The following is a 14,324-nucleotide window of genomic DNA, read 5'->3' as shown; positions in this document are numbered from 1 at the left end:
CTCTGATTATCTATCTATCCATCCATCCATCCATCCATCCATCCATCCATGGTAGGACAATTGAGGAAACACAAACTCTCACCAGATATTTGATGAGGTTAACGAACTGATGGTTTTCTTAGATATGACAACAGAATGGTAAAGGTGTCTTTCTTAAAAAGTGAGCCCTTACCGTTCAGTGTTACCTACCGAAATAGCTACAGAGGAAAAGGACCTCTGGTATTTGCTCCAGGGAGGAGGGGGAGGGGGTGAAACAAACTGTATGATAACTGTTGAAGCTGGACATGGGAACATCACCTGGTTCGTAATACTCCTCTCTCTACTCTTACATATGCTTGAAATTTCCACAACAAAGTTAAAAAAAAAAAGAATGTAATAAAAGAATGGAAAACACTAGCCAAAAACTAAGAAAAGATATTTGCAACTTATCTGCATATAGAGACTAATACACAGAATAAAGAAACTGCAAATCAGTAAGACTAACAACTCAAATGAAAAGCAAAATACCCGAAGAGGCACTTAATCAGAGGAACCTGAATGGCTAGTAAATGCAGGGAAAGAACCTCAATCTGGGTGGTAACCAAGGAAATGCAAATTAAAACCACAATGAAATGCCATTTGCCAGTTACCACATAAGTGCATTTTTAAAGGTCTGGCACTAACACAAGTTGGCGAGAATCAAACCTCTCAGGTCCTGGCCTGCTGGTGGGATGTAAATAGGTAGGTACAGCTGCTCTGGAGGCAGTTTAATTTTGCCTCATCAATCAGCCGTGTCCAAACCCCAGGACCCAGCAAGTCCCTACCACCCTCAGATCCAAGGAGAGCGAGACCACTGGAGAGAGTGAGGACGACGAAGAGAGGAGAGGAAGAACGAGGCTGACAGGGCTTCCATCCCCCACGGAGAAGGGTCACTACACACAGTAGAAGAGCTCGCCGTCAGGAAAGCAAGTTGCTTCTTAAAAAACAAAAAGGTTAAAGATATGGTTCGGCCTTCGGTCCTCGCTGCAATGGGCCTCGGTCGCTGCTGCATCGGGTCAGGTCCCCTCCAGGTGCACCCCCGCTGCTCCGAGAAGCGGGGCTCACGGCGCTGTGTCCTCTGCAGCCGCGCCGGGGGCGGGCGCCGGGGCACTCACCTCTTATGCTTCATAATGAGCCCAATTGCATAGCAGACGTCTCTGTGCTTCTCGTGGGAGCGGAGCTTCACCTCCACGCCCACCTCCTCCTTCTTCCGCTCAATGTGCTCCAGCGTGTGCTGCACCAGATAGCCCACCGCCCCGTGCTGCCCGGGGTCTAGGGTTTGGATGTGCTGGAGGATGTCAAGCACCTTCAAGACAAGACAGAAAGACTAGGAGATAATATTTTCATTTAGGCCTTTTCTTTTTCCTGGCAAGGGATTTAGACCTATGTAACCTGAGGAAGGGCAGCGAGGCGAGGTGGGCTGACGGCCCGTTACTCCACAGGCTCTCACCCTGTCGGCGCTTTGTACGCCCAGAGTCACTTCACGTGCTGGGGACTGGCCCCGGCATCCAAATGGAGCCAGCGTGAGCGGGAGGAACTCTTTGGAAACACGGGGACCGGGGTCCGCACAGGATGGGGACGCGAGGGCCTGTCGGACTAGCTGAACTCTAACAGCTTCCAACATTCTTGGTGAGTGGGGGGACTCAATTTCTTACATACGGACAGGAAACATTTTCAACCTGCCACTCATGAATTGAGAGGAAAGAGAAATGTGAAACTGCTTCAATCGAGGTCAAGAGGCTGAGTGACAGACTGGCCTCGGTGCTGCAGGAGAGGGGAAGGGGTCACAGGGAGGGCACTGGAGTGACAGACGCAAATCAGCACAGTTCATTTATGATGCTATCTGTGAAGAATGAAGATGTGCGGGGCAGGGTTCTGAAATCCTACAGGTCGCTTCAGTGACTTTAACTCACAGTGGAATTCAGCGTTCAGGTGGACAGGGGGAAACCCCGTCTCCCCGCAACTAATGTGACTAGCTGGCAGAGAAGCACTGCCTGACCCCAAGGCTCTGCTCTTTCTACTGCACCCAGTGCCTCTACGGAAAAACACAAGCTCGAGGAAGGCTAACACACATGAACAATGAGCAAGCCCCGCTCGCTCACAGCTCAGCCGGTCTGTGACACGGGTCTCCTCCCACTTACGGATGCTGAGCAGACACAGCAGCCGGACTCTAGCCCCGGATCAGTCAAACTTGCTGTTTTTACCCTTGAATTAGTTTATTCACTTATCAAATAATGATTAGTAACTGCCCTATTTCCTGATACATTGTGAGCCTATAAAAGTGTCGTGAAAACCACAGCTTTATGCAATGTAACGTATTATTTTAAAAGCCAATCTTGTCTTCCAGAATGAGATTTGCAGGATCTCAATATTTGCTGAATACTTATTCTCTGCTGGTCACTGTGCCAAGCCTGTCACATTTTTTACTTCATTTAATCCTCCCAACTTGAAGGTCAGCAGTCCAATCACTGCCAATTTCAAGAGGAATCAGACGCAAACAGAGCCGCTCTCCAGGCCAACCTATATAACCGCATCAGGACATTGGATTTACATCAACAGCATGATTCCTATTCAACCTGAACACATGAGACCTGCAACAAATTTTTATACTCGACCTAAATCACTCAAATCTCCCCCTTGAAAGACTCGTACTAGCTGCAGCCGAAAAATCTGCTCATCCTGGACTTCACCCTGACCCCCCCTCAGCAATAGAAGGCCCTGCTCCTGTCTCAGCCTTACTCCACTCAAGCACAGTAGTCGTGGCAGGTATCTTCTTGCTTATTCGATTTTACCCTTTAACAGAAAACAACCAACTTATTCAAACAGTAGCACTATGCTTAGGAGCCCTTACCACCCTATTCCCGGCAATATGTGCCCTCACCCAAAACGACATTAAAAAAATTGCCGCCTTCTCCACTTCCAGACAATTAGGCCTAATAATGGTAACAATTGGCATCAACCGACCCTATATAGCATTCTTGCACATGTTCACACACGCTTTTTTAAGGCCATACTATTCATATGCTCCAGATCTATCTATCTATCAGCCTGAACAACGAACAAGATATTCGAAAAATAGGAGGCCTATTCAAAGCTATACCTTTCACCACAACAGCCCTTATTATTGGAAGTTTAGCACTGACAGGAATGCCTTTCCTCACCGGCTCCTAAAGGCCTGATCACTGAAGCTGCTAACACATCTTATACCACTGCCTGAGCCCTGCTAATAACTCCAGTCGCCACCTCCCTCCCAGCCGTCCCAAGTGCTCACATCCCCTTCTGCGCACTGCTAGGACCCCCTCACTTCTCTCCCTTAACCTCGATCAATGAAAACAGCCCACTCCTAATTAACTCCATCAAACTTCCTACTAATTGTGTTTTTGCAGGATTTATTATCTCCAACAACATCCCCCCAACAACGGTCCCCCTAATAACCACGCCCCCATACCTAAAATTAACTGCCTTTACAGTGACCATCCTGGGCTTTGTACTAGCACTTGCAATTAACCTTAACGCACAAGACTTAAACTTTATTTACCCCTCAAATATCCTCACGTTTTCTAGGCTTTTAGGGTACTTCCCCACTATCATGCACCGTTTACCTCCCTACCTAAACCTATCGTAAGCCAAAAATCAGCATCCTCCCTCTTAGACTTAATCTGACTAGAAAATATTTTACTGAAAACCACATCCCTTATTCAATTAAAGCCCTCCACACTAGTTAAGCAACTTGCCTGAGGTCATGAGGTTATGAAGACGTGCAGTGAGGATGTGGACCCAGGGCTGACTCGCAACCCCAGGTCTCAGTCACCTTCACATCAAAGCAGGAAGAGGAGTATTTTAATTGACTGTTAGGAAAATTTTCAAACACATAAAAAATGGACAGAGTGGTATAACCCCAAGTAGCAGACCCAGCTTCAACCAGTACCAGCCAGGAGCCAATCCCATCCACTTGCCACCCCCCCCCCCAGTGGCCTTGTAATGTAGGGGACACTAACAACAGTTGTCCCTTGTAGCTAAAAGCATCTGATTTCACAGTATGCTTCTTGTGTTCCCCTCTGCAGTTCCAACTAGTTACTGCTGACAACTTTTCTATAGACACAGCTTCCCCTTTGTTCCTAGCAGCCCCTTCCCACCAGATAAGTGAAAGAAACATAACGCGGAATCTTCAAAGCATAAAGGAAGTCTTGAACTCAGAGTATCAGAGGAGGAGATAAGGTTCAGGGATGACTACTCCCGTCTTTCCCTTGGTGTGTGGATGATAGGGTGAAGGGAGAGGGCAGAAACGGAGAAGACACCATGAGATGTGCCCAGCGTGTTTCCAAAAGCCGTGCTGACGGTGGGGCACCATGACGTCTACAGCTAAATGCCTAGGCCTAGAATCCCAAGAGCCCACAACCTTCAGAGTAGAGATCTTGGAACAGGGGCGACTACTGCACATGACTGGCAACTTGCTCTGTAAAGGGCCCGGAAGTAAATATTTTAGGCTTTGTGGGCCGGACGGTCTCTGACTCAACTACTCCCCTCTGCCGCTGTGGCTGAAAAGCAGCCAGAGACAGTCCGCAAATGGACACAGCCGTGTGCTGACAAAACGTATTCACAAAGCCAGGCGGCTCTGGGCCCAGGGGCCAGAGTCTGCGGACCCTGCTCTGTCCTCTTAACTGCAGGTTTCCCCCGACATCTCTCTGAAGCTCTTGGCTCCAACCTCTGGACGTCCACTTCTGTGGGCTCTTCTACTTTTGGGACTTCAGCTACTAGATGCTGATGCCAAGAGCGCCCACCAAGCGCGGTACTCCATGGCTCCAGGTCATGCCAATCAAACTCAGCATATCCCAGACGGAACACTGTCTCCTACCCCGAAACAGGTCAGTTCCCCACACACTTCAACTTTTAAAGTGGCCTCCCTTATTGGAAAACTGGGATATTCTCTTCGAGCCTCCTTCCTTGTTCACAGCTAACGAATTTCTGTCATTTCTTAATCATTCATTCAAATAAAATGTTGTACCTACTGGGTGGCAGGAATTGTGTTGAGAGCAAGGGGAATAGCTACAGTAAAGAACAAGACATGGTCCCTGACCTTAAAGAGCACGGTCTCGTGCGGAAGGATGGTTAAGCAGCTGCGAGACACTCCGCACAAGCTTTGTGGAAGGGCGAGCTCAGGGCCGTCATGGTGCAGAGGGGCAGGGAGGGGTTTCAGAGGCAGGAGATCAGAGATTCGGGAGCTGCTGACCTACAGATGGTAACTGAGGTAAGGAGAGCTGGTGAGATCACTGAGGGGAACTGTGCACAGTAGAAAGAAGTCTAGAAACTACCCCACAGTGTACAGCCTTAAAGGGAGAGACAAAGGACAGCAACTAGCGAGAGCCTGGGAAGAGGGGACCAGAATCAAAGGAACAGTGTTTTGAGTGGGGGGATGACCTCCAAGTGATCAAGAAAGATAAGGAAAGACAAGTGTCCACTGGATTTGGCAACAAAGAGAAAGGTTTAGCAAGAAGGCGTCATGGGCTTCCAGTTCACGTGGGGGAGGGCTGGGAATGGAGCCCCATGCTCTGCGCAGTGCGGGGGAGGCGAGGGGGAGGCCATCACAAGGACCCTGGCCAGGCTGGGAGAGAGAGGTAAGATGGAGCCATGGGCAAAGCCGGGGGCTGTCGTCGGAGGCTTCTCCTTCTCTTTTTTCAAAGATGAGGGAGACCTGAGTATGTTTAATGCTGACAGGGAGCTGCAGATACAGAAGAAGAAATAAAGGAAAACTTAGTAGTCCAAGGACAGGCAGCAGGTTGGATCCAGAGCACACGGAGTTTTGCCTTGGAAGACTGAGGGACATCTTTTCCACTAAATGTGGAAAATGGAGGGAAGGGATAACTACGGATCGGAACAAGGATGTAGGTTTAGCAGCAGGAGTAGAAAGTGCCCTTCTGTTGGCTTCTTCAGAAACAATCTCGCCTTGGCCCTGGTCCACAGGGGTGAAGCGTGTGGGTGGGCTGTGAATCTGAACGCCTGATGCCATCAACTTCTGTGCGGGAGACCTTGGCAAACTACTTAACTTTTCTTGGTGCCTCGGTTTCATTGTTTGCAAAAGGGCAAAAAACAAAACAAAAGTAGCCACCCCAAAGGGCTGGCAGAAGGTACTGGAGGTGTGCAGCACTGAGCTCTCCCAGCCGTCCCCACCACTGGAGGAACCTACTTCCCTGTGCTCTGAAATCGCTCCCCGGCCTTCTAGGGCCACCTCAAACCCTTTCTCCGGAAAGGACCCTTTTCTAACTGCTTCTGCATCCCCTGGAGCCTTCCTCGCTTTGGGCCCCAGCTCTTCTCCACTGTCATGGGGTCCTTCCTGCAGTTACAGCACAGTTCATGGAGGCGAGACAGTTGCCACACATGGGGAAGGAGCCACTTTCCCTTCCTGAGCTTAGATGCAGGGAGCGTCTAGGTGCCTGACCCCAGCAGCCCATGAATGGTCATCATGGGGAAAAATGTTCTGCGTGTGACAATTTTGGAACTTGTTCCAGTGACATCTGCTTGGAAGGAAGGCAATCCTGACCATCTGAGGAGGATACCAAGGAAATTCCCCCAGAGATAGCACAGGAGCCCTAAACTGAGCCTGTCATCAAAGGGAAGGATGCCAGGGCTTCTACAGACGTTCCTCCCAAAGGCGATGTCAACCCTACTCCTTCTAAGGCTGATGTGTAATTTAAGTACAGAATCTACTTATGAGGAACCATGCATTTTACAAATTATCATGAAATTCCTGAACTAATGTACAGTAAAAAGTGAAAGGAATTAGTTATGTATATCCTGGTATCAAAAATAAATCAAGTAAAAAATAAAAGTAAACTATTCAATTCTGGACAAGGTCGTGGGAAGCAGGTGGTGACCTTGGTAGAGAGCCTAGTGTTCCAGTAACTCTTCTATCGCATCACATGGGTGTACTGGGAGGACAGCCACTGCCTGGGCTGTAGATGACATCTGAAGACAGGGGCTCAGGGATTTTCCTACTGACGCATCCTTTCCTAGAACTACGGTAGATCTTTGACACTGTGAATAAATGAGGCAATGTAAATCTAAGCAACGGTGAGTCACTGAGGTTATTTACTTTCTCAAGGAAGATTTTACCACTCTCTAGTGACAGGGCTGATGATTTTATGGTGATGTTCCTGTGAGAGCTTAGAATTCAAGTCTCTCACCCGGCTGTCTAAACAAAGTGGACTATTAACATATTCCCATGGCCAAGCAAGGGCATGATGGGGACGAGCAGCTGCTCCTGCACTGTGCTGCATGGCTGGAAGCATACATGTGCTGCACCCGCAGCTCTTGAGCAGTGGTGCCGACCCCAAACATGGTGGCCTCTGACAGGGCTTCCTGCTGGCCGAAGGGGGCGTCACAAACCTGAGAGAGCCAAGTGGAACAGTAAAACCCAACAGTTTCCAAAGGCATGAGCAGTCCTAAAAGCATCCAGCAGCTGGACCTGAACACATCTAAGATCTCACTTTCCTACGCCATGCAGGGCTATTTACATGCGGTCAATTTAGTTGCTAACAGCACAGCTGGAGGATGAATATGGAAACTTCTGCTTCCCCTTGAGAAGGGTGGCTTTGGGAAAATACATCTTTGGGGCACCAGTGGGTGAGAGGTAGGGCCGAGGCCTTGTGGTTCTGGGAGTTTAAGGCACTGATCACAGAGAGAATGGGCAATTCCTGGCAGGATAACTAATTTTTAGTAGAATAAAAGGAGACAAAAAGTTAAATCAATGGGTCAACACCAGGAGACTGTGAATAAATCTGTGTTTATCCTCCAGGTTAATACAAGGATAAACTTGTAAGCGCTGCCTCTCAGCTAGGAGTTCCCTCTCTAAGGCAGGTGCAAAGCATCAAAGTAAAATAATTACCTTCTCTGGCCAGATGCCCAGGTGGAAGTAGAGCCTGGCTTGGAGAAGGAGGAGCTGCACCTGGTCCGGGTACATCGCCAGGTACAGATCCAGGGAGTCCCTCAGGAGCTGGTACGACTGGTCGATGCCTTCCCTGTGGGGAAAGAAATCTGTGTTTTATCCTGTTTGCTTCTGAGCTAAGACCCTCTTTTTCAAGGCCCAGATCTTAAAAGTAATGGACACAAATCCCACACTTTCTCTGATTCTGATACTTCCTCTCTTCAGCAAAGTTACAACACTCTTAACAAAAAAAGATACACAAGAAATAGAAATTTCGTACTCCACTAAGTTAAAATCGTAACCGTTTTCCTTACAGAGCCACCTTGATAACACTGTACATAAATTAAAAATGGACTCTGAATAGGTGGAGGACTATTAGGTCAGTGAAACTCTTCTAGATGACACTACAGCGGTGGGTACACGTCATTACCTGCTCGTCAAAATCCACAGAATGTACACCATCAACAGCAAACCCAATGTAAACTATGGACTTGGAGCGATAATGACGTGCCAAGGTAGGTTCATCAACTGTAACGAACACCCTGCTCCCGGGAGGGGGGTTGTTGAAATGAGGGAGGCCGTGTGTGTCCAGAGGCAGGGGGTAAACGGGAACTCTCTGTACTTGCTGCTCAGTTTTGCTGTGAACCTAAAACTGTTCTTAAAAAAATAAAGTTTATTTAAAAAGAAATTCTGCCATTAGGCAGAAAACTAATACTCCAATCTATAAATTTCTATTTTCCCTGTAAGACAATTTTCCTTGGACTCAGAAGCAAGACTGTTTCATACTTCTGTTTGTCCTCTTACCTAAGTGATAGAAAGGTATAAATTCCAAGACAGCAAAGCACTAGGAGGTGAAAAATAATTGTTGCCAGTCTAAAATATTCTTGTTACTGGAGAATGCTTTCAGCATTTATAAAAGAGAACTCGCCCAAGTCCACTGCAAAGATCTCAAAGAAAAGTCACTCAGCACATCCTAAGTCTGGATAGCATTACATCAAGGGAACTAGTTTTTTCCCATGGTGGGTAGGTGGCTGCAGCTGTCCCAACTGTGTCACAAAGCATCCGCTGCTTCTCTGTATCACAGGTAGGCTCATTAAATAAAATTCTCTGTAAGTAATTTGCACCTCCAAAGACGCACACGCCGCGGAAGTACTGGAAAACCAAGAAAACCTTACCGCTTTCCCAGGCTTAAAAGGTTTCCCACCATTCGCTGTAACACCTTCTTTACGTTCACCACCCCATACAGCGCTGCAGTCACATGCTGGCCGATCAGGTATTCACATTCTTTCACTGTCAGCTGCTTGCCTTTCCCAAAGGCATCTATGTAGATGTAGTCAAAGATGTCCAGGGTTGCCCTATCCAAAGAGCACACGTAGTGAGTCGTATCTCAGATCAGAGCTGAACAAGTCAATATTTAAAACCCCATAATAAGTAGCTCAAATCAGAGAATGAGTGTTAACACAGTGGCATTTCTACTGAAAATATCAAGGCCTTGCCCAAAGTCTGAAATCTGACCTCTATACACACTCTGCTGTATTAAGATTGCAGTACACTGATACTTGAGAAATAGCACTGGTTTATGCCATTTAATATAGTTTTTTAGAGAGATTAACTCTAAAACTCACTGCCAGGCCTATCTATCAGAAGTCTGGTTGAGAGAAATATTTCTGGAATGCCTGAGCCAGTCTATTAATTTCACAGAGTAGCAGCAGTTAACGTCTGCGGATCCCGGGCCCCTTGAGGCTGTGATGACAGTTATGGGGCCTGGGGCCACAAGGATTCTGGCCTCAGCTCTGCAGATGCGCTCGGGAGGCTCAGGCTGGGACCCTGCTCCAGACCCCGGAGAGCTGCATCCCTGGCCTCCACCTCCCACTCCTCCCATGGAACCGCCCTCCACGACCCGAGCTCTCGCACGTAGGGGTGGCCCACGCCGAGCCGGGCTGGTAGGCGGTCACATAAGCAGGTTCTCACCTCAGGACCTCTAACGATACTGCATTCACCCTACGAGGACTCCTGAGGGATTGAGGTGGGACTTTGTTTCAGGGATAGCTGTGTTTTTTTTCTTTGAGCAACTGTTTCACTTTGATAGAGACTTTCTCTTCGGCAGCTAAAAGCCCAGTCAGATTTCTTCTCAGTCGTATTAATAGCCTGCCTTTAGCAAGACATATATAATTGTTCCAGAAATAAGGAATGCTCTTCAACCCTTTTTTTGGGTCTAGGAGAACCACACAAATGCACACAAGTTTACAGGCAAAAATCCTAAACAAAATATGAGCAAATCAAACACAGCGAATGTATAAAAATCCACATGAGTAAGTCAGATGCTCCTTAAGAATGAAAGGAGGACTGAACGCTAAAACATTTCACCACATGCAGACTAAAGGAGAAAAACCACATCCTATCTGTAGACACAGAAAAGAAATTTGGGGGAAAAAAATCCTAGTTATTAATAAAACTCTTAGCAAATTACGACTTTATTATTGTTTTTTCCTTTTTTTTTAACCGCACCATGCGGCATGCAGGCTCTTAGTTCCCCGACCAGGGATGGAACCCGTGCCCCCTGCAGTGGAAGCGTGGAGTCCTAACCACTGGACCGCCAGGGAAGTCCCAAATTACAACTTCAGAAGGCAGCTTTGATCATCTCAATGGAAGGTACTGCTCCCAAACATCATGTTTGAGATGAAATTTTAAAGTCATACCCAAGGCAGAGTGCCTGCTATCACTGTTTCTATTCACTGTGTCCAAGAGGACCCAGCCAGCAGAATAAGTAAAAGAGACACAAACATACAACAGCTGGAAAAAAAAAGAGGAAATAAAACTGTCGCAGTTCAGACAATATGACGGTCTACATAGAAAAGCTGAAAGACCTAGCAAATTATTAGCACTAATAATTGATCCAGCAGAGGTGCTGATAATCAGACCCAGATCTAAGTCATCAACCATGTCCCTGTGCACCACCAATACACAGACAGCGTAATTTAAACAATTCCCATTTACAATAGCAACAAAAAGTTAAGGCACCCAGGAATAAATCTAGCAATATATCAAAGAGCTGGATGTAGAAAACAATAAAATATTTTTAAGGACATTAAAGATGACTTAAACGTGCAAGGAGATGTGTTTACAGACAGACAGACTGAGCAGGGAAGCGCAAGCAGGCCATACGCCTCACGTGAATCCACGAATCCAGAGGAGCTCTGGGCCCAGCTACCATACCAGAGCTTCGAGGCGCCTGACAAACGGATTCTAAAGCTGCACATGGACACCAGGCTAAGAGGAGCCAGGGCAATTCTAAAGGACCCCGTGGGGGCCTCGCCCCACCAGTCATTAGGACTAACGATAATGCCACAGTCAACGCGACACTATGGTCTTGGTGCAGACAGAGACCACGGGCCCGAGGAGCAGTCCAGTCAGGACGCAGAGGGCCTGCAGCCCAGCAGCTGTGCGCTCTCCCGCCAACCTCCCGGCCTCTCCCCAGCGGGCCAGCCCTTTATGGGTCTCAGTGTTTGTGTCTGCCAGGTGCTTGGGGTGCTACCAAACCACTTCACTGTTCATCTGCATTGTGGTGTATGCTCACTGTAGCCTAAAGAAGGAAAAACAATCCTGTTACCACACACAAATGTGCCCGGCAATAGGTCACTGTGGTAAGTAACATGGTAATTGGTGTTTTAAATGCTTTATATCACGCAGAAATCCTTGGTGGACCATTATATAAGCATTTAAGAATATTTTAGAGATATTGGGGGAAATTGGTTGGGTTATTCAGGGAGAGGGAATGAGCTGAAAAAGCACTTTTCTCATTTAAAATAATGGAAAATGGGTGCCTGCTATCCAAAAGAGAAACCATCCAATACATTTTAAGGAACAGATTATATCTGGGAAACAAGGGAAGCCTGTACTCGCTATTCAAGGAAACATACACATGTAACGAAATATTAAAATTTGCATGGAAATAACAAATACTTTCAAACTAACTGGCGGTTACCTCTAGAGAGAAGAGGAGGGAAAGGGATAAGGAAGAATACCGAGGAGCCGCCAACTTACAGACAAGTTTTATTTCCTAAACCCGGAGGTGGAAATATAGAGACCAGCATGAGAAATTCCACCAGGCGTGTAAAGCACTGGGTTCTCTCATTTAACCCTCCAAACCACTTTATGAAAAACATTAGCCCCATTTTACACAGGAAGAAACTGAGGCTCAGAGGAAACCGAGGTCTAAATTCAAACTTCAAAGCTCAGCTACTTTCTATCATTCCACTCATCACTTCACCGAACAGTACCACAGCCAGTCATTAAGAAGTAGTTTGAAGTAACAGGATGTAATTAAATAACTATGTTTCTTTTCCCTCTAGATGGCACTTTTAAAGAGACCCGTCTCTCTAGACTATAGCTGAAAAGGAGCTTTATGTCCAATACGACACCAGGTCCCAAACAAGAGAACAAAATAGAACTCATTAACCTGGTCTGCAAAATGCGCCTCAGGTCACCAACCTTGCCTAAAAGGAGTGCCACTGCTGAGAACCTGAATATCTGCTTTTGCACATGGATGAGGAACTTGGGCCCAGTTCCCTCTCCCTTGCTTCTCCCTCCCTCCTTCCCTCTCTTCTGGGGGGAGATTTTTACGGAAGACTGGGAAGTAACAGTTTCTTTAAGAACTCTTTGTACTGATTTGCTTCGGAACAAAGGGACTCTGAGACTCACATAAGATCCTGAACTCTTAGTCCTGTTCTTTAAAATTAAATGTTTTCTCTGAGGTAATTGGAGATTCACATGCAGTTCTGAGAAATAAGACAAAGATCCAGAGCGCACTTCTCCCACGAGCAGATCGCGGACGTGGATACAGTCAAGAGCAAACCAGTTCCATCACCACCCTAGGCCCCCTTTTAACCTCTGTTGTTACATCTCCTCTCAGCACAGTGGAAATGAATCCTCAGGGCAATCACGATGTGTCACGGATGGCTCACCCTTCTGCACCTTGGCACCACCTTAGTAAGAAGTGACTGGGGAAGTTGACAGGCTCCAGTGGGACCCCCAACTGCCGGGCAATGGTCAGGTAGAGCAGAGACATGCTGATTGGGATTCCAGTTCTGCGGATTAAAACCTAGCAGAGAAAAGAAGGCTTTAGCTTCACAGAGATGAATCACACCTTCTCACCCCTTCCCCACACCTTCTCAGTGGCCACCTACTGTGCATCAGGTGAGAGGACAGGTTTTCAGGCTTAAGTGGATGAATATTTCATTTACTTAGATCAGGGCTCTCGGACTACAGTCCATGGGCCAAATCGGGCCCACCAACTGTTTTTGGATGGCTTGCATAAGAAGAGTTTTAATATTTCTTTATGTTTAAAAAAGTCAAAAGAATACTATTTCATGAAACATGAGAACTGTATGAAATTCAGATGTCCATGTCCACATACGACATTCTACTGGAACACAGCCACATGCCTTTGTTTCTGTATGGTTTGTGCCTTCTTTCGCTTGACCATGGCAGAACCGAGTGGTTAGGACAGAGGGTACGTGGCCTGCAGAGCCAAGGAGAATCACTGTCTGGCCCTTCACAGAAAAAGTGTGCAGACCTGTGATTTAGGCCCTCCTTCTTCTAGGAAGAACGTAAGGCCATTTCAGATAACGTGTGTAAGATATGACAAAAGAAAATACAAGTCTCATAGAGAGCAACAGAACAGATACGAAAACAGAGACAAGTAGGAAGCAAATAAAAAACAAGCATCAATGACGTAGCTGGTCATGTATTTCCTCCAGTCTTCCTGGAAGCCAGTGCAAAAAGGTTAGTTTCATAGTTTAGTGTTCACAAGATGCAAACTGATCACACTGAGTCGGAGAAGTCCTATTTCTAGTCAGGAATTTACTTCAAGGGTTTTCAGAGGATGCTCTGTGATGAAGCAGGTAAAAGCCACAGCAATATCCTCACAGTAGAGGCAAAAATGAGTTTCACCGGGCACTGAGAGATGAACAAAATCTATTACTTGCCCTCAGTAACTGTACAGTTTATCAGAGATAAGCTTAATATATATATAATTAGTATATTTTCTATCATACACATATTTACCTGGTGCATATATAAGTTTAGGGCATTATAGTAATCCATTCGGTTCCCCTTGAACTTCAGTTGGTCATAAAGGACGTAGTTCATGGCATCCAGCACCTGGCTCTGGAGTTCTATTTCCATTATCATGGAGGATTCACCTGAAATACAGAGACCTACTCTGAGGACACAAGCACAAATAACGTTGTGACCAGTGTCCCAAATAACCTTTAACATGCAGACACTGGCAATGTCCTAAGAATATACATCAGGTGTTACCAACCCAGGGTGGAAAAGACAATACGTATTTGAGGTCTTTTACATCATCCAGGTGAACATGTGG

The 14,324-nt window shown here is 46.7% G+C and overlaps 1 protein-coding gene across 2 annotated transcripts in view; it reads right to left on the bottom strand.

Moving 5' to 3' along the window:
- The window catches only part of FBXO21 (F-box protein 21), a 38,762-nt gene that overhangs the window by 11,506 nt on the left and 12,932 nt on the right, over window positions 1-14,324 (bottom strand). Inside the window, exons 6-10 of one of the 2 annotated variants that reach the window (XM_082667143.1) lie at window positions 14,006-14,142; window positions 12,904-13,040; window positions 9,115-9,294; window positions 7,901-8,033; window positions 1,134-1,345 (exon numbers count right to left, since the gene is read on the bottom strand). In XM_082667143.1, coding sequence (XP_082523269.1) covers window positions 1,134-1,345; window positions 7,901-8,033; window positions 9,115-9,294; window positions 12,904-13,040; window positions 14,006-14,142 — 799 coding nt within the window. The remainder of the gene's footprint in view (window positions 1-1,133; window positions 1,346-7,900; window positions 8,034-9,114; window positions 9,295-12,903; window positions 13,041-14,005; window positions 14,143-14,324) is intronic. The other variant, XM_082667144.1, reaches the window with a different exon arrangement.

Source organism: Grampus griseus (genome assembly GCF_964374135.1).
Source record: "Grampus griseus genome assembly, chromosome: 12".
Lineage (NCBI taxonomy): Eukaryota > Metazoa > Chordata > Mammalia > Artiodactyla > Delphinidae > Grampus > Grampus griseus.
Note: the sequence above shows the minus strand (reverse complement) of the source record. Positions and strands in the feature narration are given on the sequence as shown.